At 40.9% G+C, this 17,080-nt stretch overlaps 1 protein-coding gene across 6 annotated transcripts in view; it reads left to right on the top strand.

The window, feature by feature from the left end:
• Nucleotides 1–331: 331 nt before the first annotated feature.
• The window catches only part of SH3TC2 (SH3 domain and tetratricopeptide repeats 2), a gene marked incomplete at its 5' end in the record, with an annotated part of 36,856 nt that continues 20,107 nt past the window's right edge, over nt 332–17,080 (top strand). For 2 of the 6 annotated variants that reach the window (XR_014491246.1, XM_083352968.1), the window contains 8 exons: nt 2,014–2,035; nt 7,246–7,365; nt 11,273–11,377; nt 12,702–12,829; nt 13,822–13,927; nt 14,425–14,568; nt 15,404–15,608; nt 17,000–17,073. Coding sequence is in view for 5 of the 6 variants with exons in the window: in XM_083352968.1 (XP_083209094.1) it covers nt 2,014–2,035; nt 7,246–7,365; nt 11,273–11,377; nt 12,702–12,829; nt 13,822–13,927; nt 14,425–14,568; nt 15,404–15,608; nt 17,000–17,073 (904 nt within the window). Of the gene's footprint in view, nt 373–1,747; nt 1,793–1,998; nt 2,276–7,245; nt 7,366–11,272; nt 11,378–12,701; nt 12,830–13,821; nt 13,928–14,424; nt 14,569–15,403; nt 15,609–16,999; nt 17,074–17,080 lie in introns of those variants that run through there. The other 4 variants (XM_083352971.1, XM_083352972.1, XM_083352970.1 and 1 more) reach the window with 4 other exon arrangements.

Genomic DNA, 17,080 nt, shown 5'->3' with positions numbered 1-17,080 from the left:
TTTGCACAAAATACCACACTTTCTTGTGTCCTGGCTTCCTAAGGAAATCCCTTTCCCCTTTAAACAATCAAGGAATAATTTTCCTATTTCCTCTCCCTCCCCTGCTCACTTTTCTGAGAAGCCAAAGTACCAACTTACTGATAGTTATGGGACAGACTGCGATGCCTTTGCTGCCGCATTCTTTACATTCCTCTTGTAAGTGTATCTGCCAAAGGTCAAAATGGTAGGTGAGCCATAGACAAACACCTAGGCTTGTCCCAGTTCTCCTGCCATTATTTTGCACAGACCCTCTGGAAAGCAGAAAACACTCTGGGTTGCCTGTATTGCTCAGCGCCTGAAGATTTCTAACGGTGGGACTATTTCACTTATAAAGTAAGTAATTTGTACATATCTGAAGGGCATTTGGATGTTTTCTAATTGTAATGATTAAATTCACAGTATTGACAAAACAGATTTTAGAGTAAAAGGAGAGGGAACCAAGTCAGGGAGAATGTTTGGGATGGTTTTGTCCAATCTAATTAATACTTGGGCTGAAGATCTGCAGGAAATTCCATACCTGGAAAGTTGTGGGGAGGTAGATTTTTTTTTAAAAAAAATCCTGCCTTTATCACGTTGGTAAGTTACTCAAGGAGAGGAACATACCTAATACTTCTTATTTTCTCCACAACAACTATGATGGTTGGCCCAAAGTCACCCAGAACTCACAAACTCCTGGTTTCCAGTCTGGTGCTTTAACCACTAGACCAAACTGGCTGAAAAATAAATATCCCTAAAGAAACAGTATACCCGTCACTATTTGAGGTTATTCTGCCTGGCAAGGGTATTGTGAGGGCCAAAAGAAGACAGCAGAAAGGAGTAGCAGTAATTTACAGTAATTCCGCTGGGTTTTGTACAGCAGTAGATAACTATTTCAAAATGCCTGACAGGTTTCTTTGTCTAAGTGTCGTTTATATCATCAGTGTCACAACAATAGTAAGCGAGGATGCATACAATTTCAAATATGCCTGCCCATGCAAAGGACTACTGTTTTGGGTGCAACACTCCCTTTAACTCTTTGTGTGTGTCTCTGTGTGTGTGTGTGTGTGTGTGTGTGTGTGTGTGTGTGTCTTGCGCGCGCTCACACACACACACACAGACGCATGCACAAAACAAAAACAGGTACCCCCCCACCCCCACCCCCCCGCGTTCCTAAATCAACGCCAGGATCTGCAATTTCAGTTGATGTTTAACTAGCGGCGAAACTTCTCGCTTTCAAGGGCAGGGAGGAAGACGGGAAACGGTCGGCTTGCGCAGGTGGCCAGACCAGAAGAGCTAGTTTTAGCAAACCAGGCGGGCCCTCTCTCGATCCAGCCGCTGGCAATCGGACGCTAAACAAATCGATGGCCGGTTTCGCCGGCGGCCTCTGGCGAGCTCCCCTGGCATCCCACCTTAAGGAGCGGGACGCGCGGCTGGCAAGGGCGCAAGCCGGGCTGGCCGCACAGCTCCGGTTGGAGCGAGCCGCGCCTTCGGAGCCGTTTACGGTTTGGCTCCCGGGAAACTCGGACCTCAGCGGGCAAAGGCGGCGCTGCTGGGAAAGGGGAGCTCCCTCCCGGCTGACAGATGAGCCCCGGAGAAGACATGCCTTTGGCCAGGGGTCTTCAAACTTGGCCCTTTTGTAACTTGTGGACTTCAACTCCCAGAATTCCTCAGCCAGACACGCTGGCTGAGGAATTCTGGGAGTTGAAGTCCACAAGTCACAAAAGGGCCAAGTTTGAAGACCCCGGCCTTTGGCTTTTGCGGGCGAGCGAGCGAGGTAGGTAGGTCGGTCGGCAGGAAGGGAGGAGCGGAGAAGGTGCGCCCGCCTCCTTTCCGCCGCTTCTGCTTTTGCGCGGGGAAGCTTGTCCGTATCTCTGAAGTTTTGAGTTCCCTAATTTCCGGAGTCCCTTTGACTCTTACGACTGAGGGGGCTGGGGCGGATGGGTGGGTGGGTTGGGTGGAGGGAAAGAGGAATCAGAGGGTCGGAGCCCGAAGTGAATGTCTCCCGATGAAAGGCCAGGTCAGTAAAGCTGGTTCTCCGGGCTGTCTTGCGAAAAGAGGGAGTGAGTCCCTTCCTGACCGTGGGGTTGTTGGTCCAGGTCGCCTTCTGGGACCAGTCACCGCAGCGGCAGGCAGAGCCAAGCATTCCAGGCTTAGCCTTTCATACGTGCTGGCCCCTATGAACTAACCCCGATAGAGCTCGCAACCTGGTCATGAACACCTGACCTCCACTGCAAATAGCCAGAGTCTTCCCGTCCAGGTAGGTAGTCCCCCCCCCCGTTCCGAGGTTGGGCTGGGCTGGCAGACGTTGGGATGGGAGTCCAGGGGGGGGGGAAGGGGACATCAGGTTCAGGAGATCTGCTGAGAGCACCCAGTAAGGCAGGGGTCTTCAAACTTGGCCCTTTTATGACTTGTGGACTTCAATTCCCAGAATTCCTCAGCCAGCTTTGCTGGCTGAGGAATTCTGGGAGTTGAAGTCCACAAGTCATAAAAGGGCCAAGTTTGAAGACCCCTGCAGTAAGGTTTCCGCTAAATACCAGGACTTGAGAAAGAAAAAGTTATATAAATACTTCTCACTGGAAAGTTTTCGTAGATGTCTACCATGCTATAAAACAATGCCTTTGGGTAGATTGGAGATTAGCTACCCAAAGAGGTGTTATTTTGCAGCTTTGCAGTCATCTTGTTTTCTACCTGAAATGATGGAGGAAGCAATGAAAAGAGATGTTGGGCGGCAGCATCTGGATATTTGCTAGGATTCTGTGAATGAGGCAGGACAATTGTTCTTTAAAAAAAACTTAGCTGGAAGAAGGTCTGTTAGTGGCACAGGCTGCTGGAGTGTTGCATTTCTTAACAGGTTGAAATGTACATTCATTGGGAATGAATCCTTGGAGCTTCCAAGCTCCATGGATTTTCCTTGGGAAGTGCTCCTCTGAACCTGTACAAATCCTCATAAAATGCTATATCTTCTTGCCTGAATTCATTGCATAACCAATTATTAACACCAAAGACTCAGCTTCTTAAAACAGCCTCCTTGCAACTGAATCCCACCTCTTCCTCCAAAAAATAAAGCGTGCCTTTTTTTGCCTTCAACCATCTGCAGCAGGCAGGTGAGACTGAGAGGGATTACTAAATTATCTTTAAGGCCACCCACCCTGAGTTTTGTAGTTAGTCAGTCTCTCCAGTCCTTGTTTAGCACTTCAGATTATTCAACACATTGGCCTTAGTAGCTAAACGGAGAAATCAGAACCAGTTTGCAGCTGTTAATTACCAAAAGGCATGTCAATGGAGAGCCTTTGCAAAGCAGTATAGAAAAGGCATCTTAGTACGGCCCAATTCTGCATGTATGTTCAAAAGTTACTTCCAGGTAAGTTCATTGTGGCAGCTTTATTATTCTGGCATGCTCTCAGTATTTTAGCCTTTTGTTTGCACCATTAGCGGAATTAAGATAAGTTTACTTAGGTATAATCTATGACAGGGGGTGTCAAACTGCTGGCTTGCGGGCCGGATGCGTCATGCCGAAACCACGCCCACCCCAGCTTTGGCAATGGGGAAAAAGTGGTGATACGTCGCGACACATCACGTGAAGTTGCGAGTTAGCAGCATGAATCATGGGGCAGGGGGGAGGGTAAATGAGATCAGGCTGACAAAAGCAGAGTCCCAGTGTTGTTCACCCCCGTTCTTCATCCACTGTAGTGTCATGTGTAGTCCAGTTCTAAGGAAGGCAAGGTGTTCTTACAGATTCTGCTCTCTGTAGCTCTTCTAAAGACATTCCTCTGTTCTCTTTGATTCCATCTATTACCTTTTTCTATTTTCCTCCATTAACCTGCACATCTGGATAACTACCTTAGCTATGGTTAGTGCAGGACTTGACTTAATGTCTATGGCAAATACATTTAGAGCGGAGATCTCTTACTAGTGTGGTTGTTTTTCACCCGCCTTTGTCAAATAACTTAGTTGTGGTTTTCCCAATCTTGAGCAGGGAAACAAACAAGCAAATATTTTTATTTCAACTTTTGATAAGGAATGGGTTCTCAGTTCATTGTCCCAGTTATGAGGGTCTCTTTTTTTGGGCAAGGCTACATTCCCCCCTCTGCCCCTGTGAGTAAGATCCTCAGCTCATAGTTCCAATGACGATCAGAATCCTATTTCTGGTGTTTAGCAAAGAGCAATGTTACTTTCTATAAACCCTCATTCATAAATTTGAAAGTAACTTGCCCAATTTCAGACATTTACATAGCACCTAAAATAAACTTTGCTGACCTTTGGAAGTATGAGATTATTAGTCTAGCAATGCAATCCAGGGTGGCCTACATTTAAGTTGCTCTGTTTTTAGAAAACAGAACATGAAGAGCTTTCCTGGTGCAGAATAAAAGAGAGGAATATCTCTTTAATCACGAAAAGGCTAGATATTGTACTTTATCTTTTCATTGTTTTCAACTAAACCGCCAGAAGTTACCAGATTATTATGAATGAGAGCGGCAATGGATACGATTTGCATAAGCCGCAGTTTTCATTTCCCTAATTTGCAACCTACACCGCTCTGAAAGTTATGAGGTTTCCAAAGGGGAATCCGAATCAATTGTACGAAAAGCTTTTGAGTTTTTCACCTCCGCCCACCAAAGCTCAGAATGCTGAGAATGTGTTGCCTGGCATTTGAAACACAATCAGGAAAGACGTGTATGTGTGTGCTTGTGGTGCTGGGAGGAATAAGCCACTGAAATGGATGAGATATTTCTGAGCATTCCCTGCCTATTGGGAGACCGGCCCAGCCATACCTCCCACCTTGCCAGGGCCATCAAGAGATGCATTGTCTTCTGAGAGGCTGCTTTGACATAACTAACTGAGCCCTTTGAAAGAGCTGACACAGAGGTCTGCATTGGTCTTCTCCTGGGTCTGCTGGAGGGGAGACGACGGACTTGGGGGGTCAGATGGGCTGGTGGACACATGGGCTGCTGCTTTGGTTTCCCTTTACAGAGGAAATGTTCAGTGTGGTCCACAGGTGAGCTGCCTACAACCTCATTCTTAGCAAAGCATTATGACTTTCTGCCTCTGTTGGCTTTTAAGCCTTTTGTGACAGCTCTTCATGAGTAGCTGGCAATGCAGCTGAGAAAAATAATTCTAATCTGCTGTCTCTTCTCCATTGTTTCCTGCCCAGCTATCAGCAATTAATGGTTGAGGGGCCTGGAAAACCCGCCATAAACAGGAAACACTATATTTGTGTAATTCAGGGCTATGAAGCCAGAGGCTTATGGCTTCCCTTGTGGAAAATATGTGTCATTTCTCACTTCTACCCTTTCTGTTTGCATGGTTCAAAGGAGGTACTTGATAATTTTACAGTATGTATGTTTAATACCTATGTGACTAAGGACTCAGAAGTGGAAGAAATTGGATTCGTTGCATTGTATTAGTGAGGTGTCCCAAAACCAATGCATATGCAATTGCTTTTCTGTGTTTTTGCTGACTTTTAGGTAACCTCTTCCTATGTCTTCCCTTTTCATTCATGCTCAATGTGCTTTTTATCTTGGTTTTCTACCTCTTCTCCCTAGTTTTGTAATATCCTTTTTAAATGAGACATTCCAGCCTCACACAGAATGCTGTATGGTGGGACTCACATTATGGATTTATAAAATTGCAGCTGATTTTTCTATTTTTATAGCTGCAGCACAATAATGCTGCTGTTTTTCTGATGACAAATCCTTTTACATTATTTCTTTTCAAGTTCCTGCAGGACTAGCTAGAGTAAAATGTTACAACAATAGTGATGTATTGGAGTTCCTCTGTCAGCAGAGTAACTTTTAAAAATCAGAACAAAATTTGATGTGGGGAAGAAGGGAAGGAAGGAGGCAGGGTGGGAGAAAGGAAAGAAGGAAGGAAGGAGAATAGACCATTAGGGCGGCAGAGAAGAGCATGCCCCCAATGCATACCAGTAGAAAAAGCAATTGAGTAATGATCCTGAATATTACTGCTTCCTCAATGCTAAGCCTCTTTCCTTCTCACTCCTAGTCATGTTACCCAGAGCGAAGCTATTCCAGAAGCCCTATTCTGCAAATTTTCCTACCTTGTTTTCCCCCCCTAAAGCTGGCCTTGATAGCCTGTGAAAATCTTGAGACATGATTTTTATTCTAGCTTTAATAGTAGTATTAACAATAGTATTAACAATTCTAGTATTAATAGTAGTATTAACAATAGTATTAACAATTCATATGAAATTGTAATAAAACAATTGGCTTTGGTAACAGTTTCTGCATTGGGAGGAACATGGAGCATGAAAAAAAGAGATATTGATTTGCGAGTTTCAATGAAATCCAAATAGAAGTACAATTATGTGACTCCTTTCTTTTATTTCACTCAAAGCAATGAGAAAGGATTGGGATTATGTAAGAGTTCCAGTTATGACGAGTTCACAAATGCACGATCATCATTAATTATGCTGCCTTTTCATTGTGTGGTCCAGTTTGCAGCAGTCTGATTGCAGCCTCTGAATTTCTGGGAATTGTAGCTGAATACTCTGACAGTGTTCTTTCCCATGCTTGCAGTGCTGTAGTTTTCTACTATCTGACCAATGCATTCAGAAGCCACAGCACTGTAGCTCCTGAACTTCAAAAAGTACATTTTATCAGGCTACATAGTAATTTGTACCTATCAAGACCCATCTCTTCAAACACTAAATGCAGAAGTGGGAATTGGGGATTACATGGGTAGTCCCGTTGTCCACTCACACTTAGTTCTGATTTATTCCTGATCAAGTGTAAAGTAACCCAGTGTGTGAGAAATGAGACTCATCCATTAGGCTGATATCGGTGCAAAAAAGTAGCATGCTGTGTTTGCTCCCCAAACTTCTGTCACTGTGTATTGATGGCCAATGAGTAAATTGATACTCAGGGTGCTCCACAATCCTGTTCCTATAGAAATATCATAAGAAGCTGTTGTTTTAGAATAAGATGCCAAACATTAGCATAATTTATGCAAACAGTGGGACTAGTTTCACTTCACTTATTTTAAACACTTAGTTCCCCATTCCTAGACAGCTTGAACTAAAGTAAGTAACTATAGTTGAGAGAGATGTATTTTTGAACTTTCAGCTGAGCACAATTGCAAGAGACAGATCAGAACCATTTTGACAAGGACCTGATTTCTTTGTTTACTTTGTTTCTGGCCTAATGAAATACACCAGTTAGCATTAACAATATTGGTTTAACCTGTAACTCATTTGCTCCATGTATTTTCCAGGTGCAGAGTCAAAATCATCTTCTTCTATCCAATCTGTACTCCTGGCCACTTGGTCAAGTCTGCAGCATTGTCAAGCTGAATCCCCAGAAAGATGGTTTCCAGAGAAGAAGATGGCATCAGGTGCATTTTTTAAAAAACACAATCTTATTTTTAGCTTTGAAGCTATGGGTATGGCTGTGTGGGTGACTATGATGGACTATCAAGTATAGCTTGGCCTGTAGGATAAAGCTGAGCCTGTAGGCAGAGCTTGCACTCCAAAATGAACTTCAGGATTTATTTCAAAGATAATTGGGTATTGAAAGAAAAGACAACCTTTAGAAAAGATCAAAGCACTTATTGGCATACTGGTGGTCCTCAAACTTATAATCATAACTGAGCTTGCAAGTACAGCTGTAAGTTGTGGCACTCACATCCCCATACCCAATTTTACAATGTTTTATGTGGCAGTTGTTAAGCAAACTCTTTGTTCGCTATCTGGCAAAAAACATTGTAAGTTGTGGTCATGTGACCATGGGATGCTGCAAATAGCTGTAAATGAGGGCTGGTTGCTAAGCACCCAAAATGCAGTTATATGATTGGAGGAGGTAGTCGCTGTTGGAAGTTCAAATCTGGATATGTAGCTTTTTCAGAGTTCATTGTAATTTTGAACAGTTGCTAAGTGGCTGGTCATAAGTTGAGGACTACCTGTACATGTTAGCCCTGAATCTAACTAGTTTATCTGTTTTAATTATTTCTATGGAAAGGAGGCAAGAATCCCTAAGATCCTTAAATTTCTATCTCAGAGAAGAGGTAGAAGGGAGAAACGAATTGTTTCTCTCGGAAGCAACCAATTCATGATGCCATATAGAGCAGACATGTCAAACACAAGGCCCGGGGGCCGGATCCAGCCCACGAAGTGGTTTCATGTGGCCCATGAAGCCATCCTGGAAACAGTGAGGGAACAGCCCCCACTGCCTTGGCCCTGGCCCAGAGACCCTCCTTCTGCCAGAGACCCTCAGATCTGTCCCACTCCTGCCCAGGCCCCCATAGGCACCCTTGATGCAAACGATGTAGAGCTGGCCACGCCCACCCAGTAGGCCATACGCACTCTAGCCACGCCCACCCAGGCCACACCCACCCGGCCCCCTGATGCGGCTCTCAATGAAATTGAGTTTGACACCCCTGATATAGAGGTTTCCAGGCCTTCAATTTCCAATCAGAGAGAAGGAGGTATAAAGGCAATGGCCTCTAAAGGTGCTTGAAATGCTTTAAAGAGAGGTTCCTGAAAGAGCAGGTCCTTTTTCACTGTTACAGCAGGGATAAAGAGACAGCTGTCTGGTGGTGTATAATATGAATGGGGCAGGTATGTATGTAACGTAAGAGAAAAGGTTACACCAGTAGACTTTGAATGTTGAACTAGGTCTTTGTTACCATAAGCTCACAATGTACTCCAAGGCGTTTCTAGCTCTGATGGCAAAGAAAGATTCCTTATCCTTGATTTAAACAAAGTTCAATGGAAAGTTAGGGCCATTTCCTACTACGTAAAAATATATTCACGGTCCTTGGTGCAGAATAACTTCAGTTAGCAAAATGCCTGCATCCATCATAAGGCTGAGATTAGTGTGATAAACATTAGAGTTATTTGGATCTAACTCTGGAAAAAATGGTTACCGTATAAAATCTGGTTTGTCACTTTTTCTGAGAAAAAAATGTTATTTTGCTATAGCAAGTAAAGGTGAATGACATGGCCATGGCGACGTTCTCCCTGTCACAAGATCTGCCTTTGCGCTATTTGAAGTGGTTGTTGGTGAATTAAAATTCAACCCTACATAGAGAAACTAGTAGAAAAAGCAAAATGCAGTATGAAACCTTATTCCTTTTAAAAAAAATACAAGACACTTAATAAACTTCAAAGAAACCAGTGGGTTGTTTTTTTTAACTTGGAACTCCAATATAGTTTATAATTTAGTGTAAATCAAATCACGTTTTATGTTTACAGATGGATTAGCAGAGCTGACAAAAGAAGAGGGGAAAATTTAAGTGAACCTACCGTTGTTTACAAACCTTATACTGTATCTTGGCAGCTTTGAGGCCCTTGTCACCTATTGATGCATTCCAGACTTTTAAACATTTTTAGAGTGCTGGAAGAGGTGGGAAGCTGCATTGTGATATTTTTTTTTAAAAAAGGCCTTAGTCTTCATTAACACAATTTACTGCCTACATTTCCTTACTCTAGGAGCTTTATGGCAATGTTTGATATATGAATATGGCTGGATTTTTCAGTTTATAGCTATTACAGGTTATCTCACCTTCCTCCCAAAATTAAGCATATAATTGTGTGTAAAGCAGCTGCTTTTTTTCAAGAACAGCACATCCTGACGATCCTTTTCTCCAAGGTGGTTTCTGCAAACTCCTTTGAGAGGTTCCAAAAAGATTAGTGTTACTCTGGAGACATTTGTTATTCTATAGTGAAATAATTTCAAGGTTCTCTCATTCAATCGGGGATTATTTTATATATATATATATATATTTTTAAAAAACTAACATGTTCTGCCTTGTTTCATCAGTAACATTTTGAGTTCACCCCAAGTTTTGTTCGAGGCAGGTTAGAATAAACCATCATAAAAAATCAAAATAACTTCTGGTAATTCATATCTTTACTCTAAATCTTATTAAAAAGTTGATTAATGAATTTATTAAGGATCAAATGTCCTAGATATTTTATTCCAAGTGCTGGACACCATATAACTCCTGTAATTGAACTGGCAAGAGGCAAAGGATAAATGTATTTTGAGTTACATTTCTTCCATAAGTTTTTACCTACATTCTAGTTTGCTCTAACTCTAGGGATGAACTCAAAATGTATATTTAAAAGTGAACTTTCATCTGCACTAAGTAATATATAATATATAATTGCTATCAGATGCCATATTACCATAACTGTTTTGATTTATTTAATTTTTCATGAACAACATTACAATAGCCAGAGAAATGGGAAATTGACAACTCAAATAAAATGAGAGCCCATTTGATGTAGTGGTGAAGGTGCTGATTTTAAAAAAAACTAGGAGACTGTGGGTTCTAGTCCCTTTCTTAGACATGAAAAACCAGCTGACTTTGGGCCACTTTCTCAGCCCAGCTCTTTAAAGATTAACTAATTTTATTATCCATAAAAAATTCACTGGCTTTATCTACTTCATGAGATTAAAATATTCATGAATGAGGTATTTTTAGTTGGGAGGGAAGCAGGTGAAAAGTAGTCATGAAAATAGGTAGCATTGTTTTAAGGCCTTAAAGAGATAGAAACAACATTCCTTAGAACAGATCATGATAATAAATAAAACAGTAGTATTAGGCTACCGTTTTATTTATCATCATTATCAAGTCCTTAAAACAATCCTGCCCATTCTCACAATTCCATTCTCTCTTGCAACCTCATTTTCTATATTGATTCTGTTCATCTCATGAAATGTACTTGAGTATCAAAGAGGATTTTCAAAATAATAAGGGTAGAAAAATGTAAAATGTGGGAATCGAGGAGAGCAAAGTTAAAAGTAGCCATCTGGGAGGTTGGAGTAAGAATTGGAATATTAATCTTTTAGCTTCTCTGCCTTGTTAGCAGTGTTTTTTTTTTGGTAAAAGAAAAAGGTGCCGGAACTCACACATTTCATACAACCCACCCTGCCTACCCTACAAGGTTCCATCCAAAAAAGGTGCCGGAACTCCGTTCTGAGCGTTCTATGACAAAAAAAGCCCTGCTTGTTAGAGATCATACCAATGCTACCTCAATACTAAAAGGCATAGTAGATTTATTTTGGGAATATGAGTTTCAGTGTTCAGTCCCAGCTTAGACTGGAAGTCTGGAAAAGATTTCCGAGTCACCAGGGAGCTGCTGTTACTCAGTCAACATCCTTGGACTTGATTGTCCATTCTTTGCCGGTGTTTAGCAGCTCCTTTTATATTCCCATGCCCCCCTTCATTACAGCCTTACTCTACTTCCTCTAAAAAAGTTGACAGTAGTCCTTCTGCCTGCATGGTGACTTATCAGGTAACCCCAAAGAACTGGATCCAGGAAGTCATCCTGCACAGATAGGAGAGGGCACTCTGGAAACTGAGTCCGTGTCACTGGCTGTAGGGGAAGGGTTCCCAAATGGTAAGTTTTTGTCTAATTGTTATTTTATGTTGGAAGGAAGGAAGGAAGGAAGGAAGGAAGGAAGGAAGGAAGGAAGGAAGGAAGGAAGGAAGGAAGGAAGGAAGGCTCACTGAATTTAATTTCTTCAAAATGAGCACTGGTGTTCTTTACATCATATTGCTATTAGCAGCGTAAAAGATTAAGCTATGAAAATGGAAGGAGTGAAGGGGTATAATATTTTTGGACAGCTACTCTGTAATTCCAGATGTCAGTGCAAAAGGTATCAACATTGATCAAGTGATGTGCCAATTTCTTATATCAGCTGACTCCTTGCCAACAGTTTAAAAAGTTTTGGTTTGTGTGTAGAGCCTATTTAGATTGAATTACAAGTATAGGGTTTATAACTGAAATGAATGAGCTCCCATTCTGAAACATTCTCCAATAACTACTGATTTTCTTGCAATAATTTGTTATGAAGTCAGACACAGAAAAAAAGATATGTGCTAAAAAATATCTCCACGATAGAAAAATTTGGGGGAAATGAGATGCTCTAACTTAAATCTTCAGGGGGAAACAACTGATTTTAGAATTATGTTAATGCCTTTGAATAGATTGCAGTAACAGTAAATGGTGGAGCAAACAAAAAGTCAGAATGGAAAAGTTGTTACTGAGTTAGTTTGGGGAGAGATAGCAAAGGAGACTTTGCTATATTAGGCAGAACTTGGCAAGCATCTTATTCTATAAGTTCCTCTTAGATTTTCTAAGCATCTCAAAAATGCCATCTTTTGCCTGTTGAAACCTTTTATGCATTATTTTCTATTTGTATGTGAATCTTCTTTGAGAATGGAAGACCAATGGCAACAGATGTAATCTACACATTCTTAGCATCCCTTCCCAGAACCATGATGAAGCCCAGTTTTTTTTCAACTGCTGCACCTCAGTTTCTGGCTGCAGATGTTTACTCCTTGAGACGTGAAGCTGCTTTCCAACTGTAATTATGTCACCTAGTGCAGGGATAACCAATTTTATAGCTTCTAAATGTCTTAAACTGTAACTTTCATAATCTTCAGGAACTGTTTTTTATCTGGATGCCAACCAAGCTTTTTTTTCTTTTTAAGAATCTCTAGAAGAGAATAGCTTTCCTGCTTCTGTTCCCTGGCCCCATTTAAGCTAGTGCAGAAGAATTTTATTGTTATACAGCTATAGCTACAGTTATAATTTTTTTTAAATAGACCTTTCCGTGATGCTAGAGTCCTTATCTATTCAAAGTAATGAAAGTAAGAAAAGTTTAAATATATCATTTTTCTCCCATTTAATTTCCTCTCTCTTTCTCTTTCTCTTGAAGCAATTTCTCTCTCATTTTCTGTCAAGAGTCGCTCTGCACAGGATCTCAATCTGCAGTTACAAGAGGCAGCAAGAAAGAAATTATGGGCCCTGGAAAATGACGATAAAGATGTTTGTGCTGTTTTCAAGGTGAAGTGGTTATTACTATTGCTTTCAAAGGAAACTGTATTTCTGTAACTTCTTACTAGTAATGAAGTAACAATTCCTCAGAATCTTAAGTATGATCTTTTGCTGATGTACTGCCTAGAATACCTTTAATTGGAAATACTGAAGATTGAACTACATGCAGAGCATCTGTTGTTGCACAGCTGTATGGCATCTTCTCATACTGCTTTGCATGGCTGCATAACCCCACCAGAGATTGGAATATTACCACCTCCATTTATTATTTATTGCTAAGTAACATTGTGAGTGCAGTAAAATGTGGAAATCAAACTATCAATAAGCCTCTGACCTATAAAATCAAATGCTATGTGTAAACACACACACACATAGCCTTTTCCTCCCTGACTCAAAATAATTTAAGCATAGCTAGGCTACAACTGCATTAGACCCAAATTATAGATGTGTACTTCATGCCCGTGCAAATTTTAACCTAGATATTTGGGCACAATTTAAATGGTGCAAAATGTTTTAGAATGATTTTATTAACATTCATTAACATCTTAAATATGTATAGCACACTCATTCCTATAGTACCGATCTCTAGTTGTAGTAAAAAATCCTTGGAAGAGATCCAGGGTTTTGGATGCAGGACAAAACTGAAGGAAATATAAGCTGTTTGGGCAAAAACCAACCAAGCAATCGTATTCAATGGACTGACTTGCAAAATGCTTGTTTTGGGAATAGGGATGATGGAAAAATAGGAGAATGGGTTGTCATATTTTGAAGAAGATACAGCTGGCTGGATCTGATCAGGTTTCATTCTATATCTTATTTTAGACCCCATATTTAAGAATGAATCTTTAATTCCTGATTAGATTTCATTGTCCCAGGGTAACTCACACCTTGTCTAAAGTTCCAAGTTCCAAATGTCATGCCTATAATTTGCAAAAAGTATGATAAGGCACATGCTAACCTTTTACGATATTTAAATCTTCTCCTTTTCTGTCTTTTTGCAGGAGCTGTCAGCCAGGCTGATATGCATCCAGGCACAGGAGAATCGCTTTCTGCTCTCCTTTAGAACTGTGGAGGAAATCTGGAAGTTTTCCACTTATTTGGCACTTGGTAAATCACATTCCACTGATGAATGACTGGCTTTCCATCAGAAGGGCAGTTGTGGCAACATAAAATATATTGGCCATAATGTTAAGGCAAAACACAAACCACTTCTAATTTCCTTTTCAAAGACTAGTTTAATATGCTACGAATGTCTCTGTAATACAGGCACCGGAAAAGCACATTCTCTGTTGTTAACGTGACTCTATAGCAGAAGTCCCCAACCTTTGGAGCACCAGGGACCACTTCTGTGGAGAGAGGGTTTTCAGCGGCCCAGAAGGGGCTTGGTTTCAAGCCGCGATGGGGCTTTGCTTGTTTGCGCGGACCAGTTTCTGGCATGCCATGGCCTGGTGCCAGTCCACGGATCAGGGGTTGGAGACCCCTGCTCTATAGAATGGCTGATAATTTGGGTTAAACATTGGTCTGAAATAATAAATAAATATGGCTTTGGCCTTTGGGGAAAGCACTTTACAGGTTTTTGTTCTTCCTTTGGTATGATGAAATAGGATATGTGGGTTGCTGCCTGGAACAACTTCTCTTCACTCCTGACTATTGGTTGAACTGTGCTCAGGTAGATGATACTGAGATCACTGTCACTGTTGATGAGGACTGCATGGCCACCATGTATCTGGGTCTTCTTCTCCAGGAAGGTAAGGATGCTGAGTCAAAAAAAACTACAAAACAATGCTGTGATGCTGTTTCACTGTAAAGCAAGTCTCCAACATGACGAGGAAGAAGGATGTGGGAGAAAGATATGCAAGAAAATATTGGATTGGAGGCTGAGTCTATGCATGTTCAAATATCTCTAAAACGTATTCTGGTAACAGGTAGTATCTGCACATTTACTTCCAATCTCAGGGGACCCTTCCAGCAGCAGAGAACAGTCTGGTACTAATCCTGAGCCATGGCTAGACAAGGTGTGGAGGAGATAAATGCATATAAATAATTTTCTTCAGCTGAAACAAAGTGTTTCTGATCCTTCCCCATTGCAGACATCTTCTGTAATGTAATTTTCTTTCTTTCTTTCTTTCTTTCTTTCTTTCTTTCTTTCTTTCTTTCTTTCTTTCTTTCTTTCTTTCTTTCTTCCTTCTTTCCTTCCTTCCTTTCTTTCCATGTAAAAAAGCATTTTAAACTTGGGAAACATTGAACTGTCTCCATATTAGACTACGGGTGGGTGGGGGGGAGAGAATTTGAACCATTAAATAATTGTGTTTAAAGTTACGTTGAACTATATGAAATATTTTCGCAAAGAAGAAAGCCTCTGAGATCTTTTTTGAGGGGAATCCTATGATAGCAGATAGTTTCATGTTTGCAGCACCATGACAGGAAAAAAAATGTTCCTGGTATTTACATGGAAATTGAAATGACCCGGAACAGAATTTTTAGAGATCTAAAAATGTCCAAGCGTTCTTAGGAAAGTAGATACTGCCCCACTATTTGCAGAAGTCACGTCGTTTCTTTCTCTTCTCCTCTTTCTGTAAATAGGCAGCTTTTTTGCCAGAGCAACACTCGCCATCCTTGCAGAAGAGGAAGAAGAGGAGGAGGAGGATTTAAAACTCCTCAAGAATGAATTAGTCCATGTGAAAGACATTGGACATGAAACCAAGTGGGAAGGGACATCACTGTTGACCGATCAGAGGGGACTGATACCTGTCACAACTATAGAGCCATTGCCCCATCCATTTTACCAGTAAGTAGATTGTCTGTTGCCCTGTCTACATCCAGCTGTCGAGACTCTAGAAAGAGTACAGAGAAGAGCAACAAAGATGATTGGGGGACTGGAGGCTAAAACATATAGGGAACGGTTGCTGGAATTGGGTATGTGTAGTTTAATGAACAGAAGGGTGAGGGGTGACATGATAGCAGTGTTCCAATATCTCAGGGGCTGCCACAAAGAAGAGGGAGTCAAGCTATTCTCCAAAGCACCTGAAAGCAGGACAAGAAGCAACGGATGGAAACTAGTCAAGGAGAGAAGCAGCCTAGAACTAAGGAGAATCTTCCTGACAGTTAGAACAATTAACCAGTGGAACATCCTGCCTCCAGAAGTGGTGAATGCGCCAACACTGGAGGTTTTTAAGAAGAGACTGGACAGCCATTTGTCTGAAATGGTATAGGGTTTCCTGCCTTAGCAGGGGGTTGGACTAGATGATCTCCAAGGTCCCTTCCAACTACTTATTATTATTATTATTATTATTACTGTGAGGACATGCTGACTTCACTTGTGCTACCTCAAGCAAAATATCATTTTCTAACTTTGAGATTCAAATCGGCTGCTGTTTGTCATGTGTACTTAAAATCTTATTTTCAACGTCCAATTCACTTATAACGTTTGCAGTAATGTTCTCATTAGAATGGTTTGAAAATTTGGTTTGTATACAAAGACGTATGTTTGTTTAATGGGGATTTTTTTTGGCTCTTCAGTTATATTCATAACTGTTCATGTCATGTTTGCCAAATGAAGATTTAGTGTGCTAGATTTAAGAGTGCTGACGAGCTTTTTAAAACAAAGCTTTTCTTTTTCTGTTTTTTTTAAAAAAACATGTCTGTCAAAATGTACACACAAACTATATTGGAAGGTCAGATCAATATTCTTTCTACAGAATGTTACCTTATGCCTAGACAATCTTCTCTAGATTTGCATTGGCTTCCCTCACTGTGAATCTCTCTCTGACCACTATTCCTGTCATCTGCTGCCTGCCTTTTTTAAGTGTAGGAGTTGGAGATGTAATTTTGTCTGAAACGCATTTGCCCTAGTACCAAGATCAACTGTCTCCATAAGTCAGTTATTTTGAAAACACTCATGAGTTATCCTGCTATTAGTATCTATATTTTATCTCCAGAATCTTGATTTGTGTTATATTTGTGTAATACTCTTTTGAGATAGGCATCTAAACTATTGCTGTTATTATTACCACCATATCGTTGGGTCATGAATTCCATTAATGAATTATAAAAGAGAAGGCATGGAAAGACTCTGATGCCATAGAGCAGATTTAGAAACTAATTGTCTCCTATCTGGACATCATCAACCATATATTTCACTCAGAGAAGCAGTTTGTTCATAGCTGTTTGCATTTGCAGGTGGTTTTTGAAGAACTATCCAATCAGTTGTGGCATATCCAAAGAAATCAATGGGCCTGACTCTTTGCATATTGGTGAGTG

This window comes from Vipera ursinii (assembly GCF_947247035.1).
Source record: "Vipera ursinii genome assembly, chromosome: 2".
Lineage (NCBI taxonomy): Eukaryota > Metazoa > Chordata > Lepidosauria > Squamata > Viperidae > Vipera > Vipera ursinii.
Note: the sequence above shows the minus strand (reverse complement) of the source record. Positions and strands in the feature narration are given on the sequence as shown.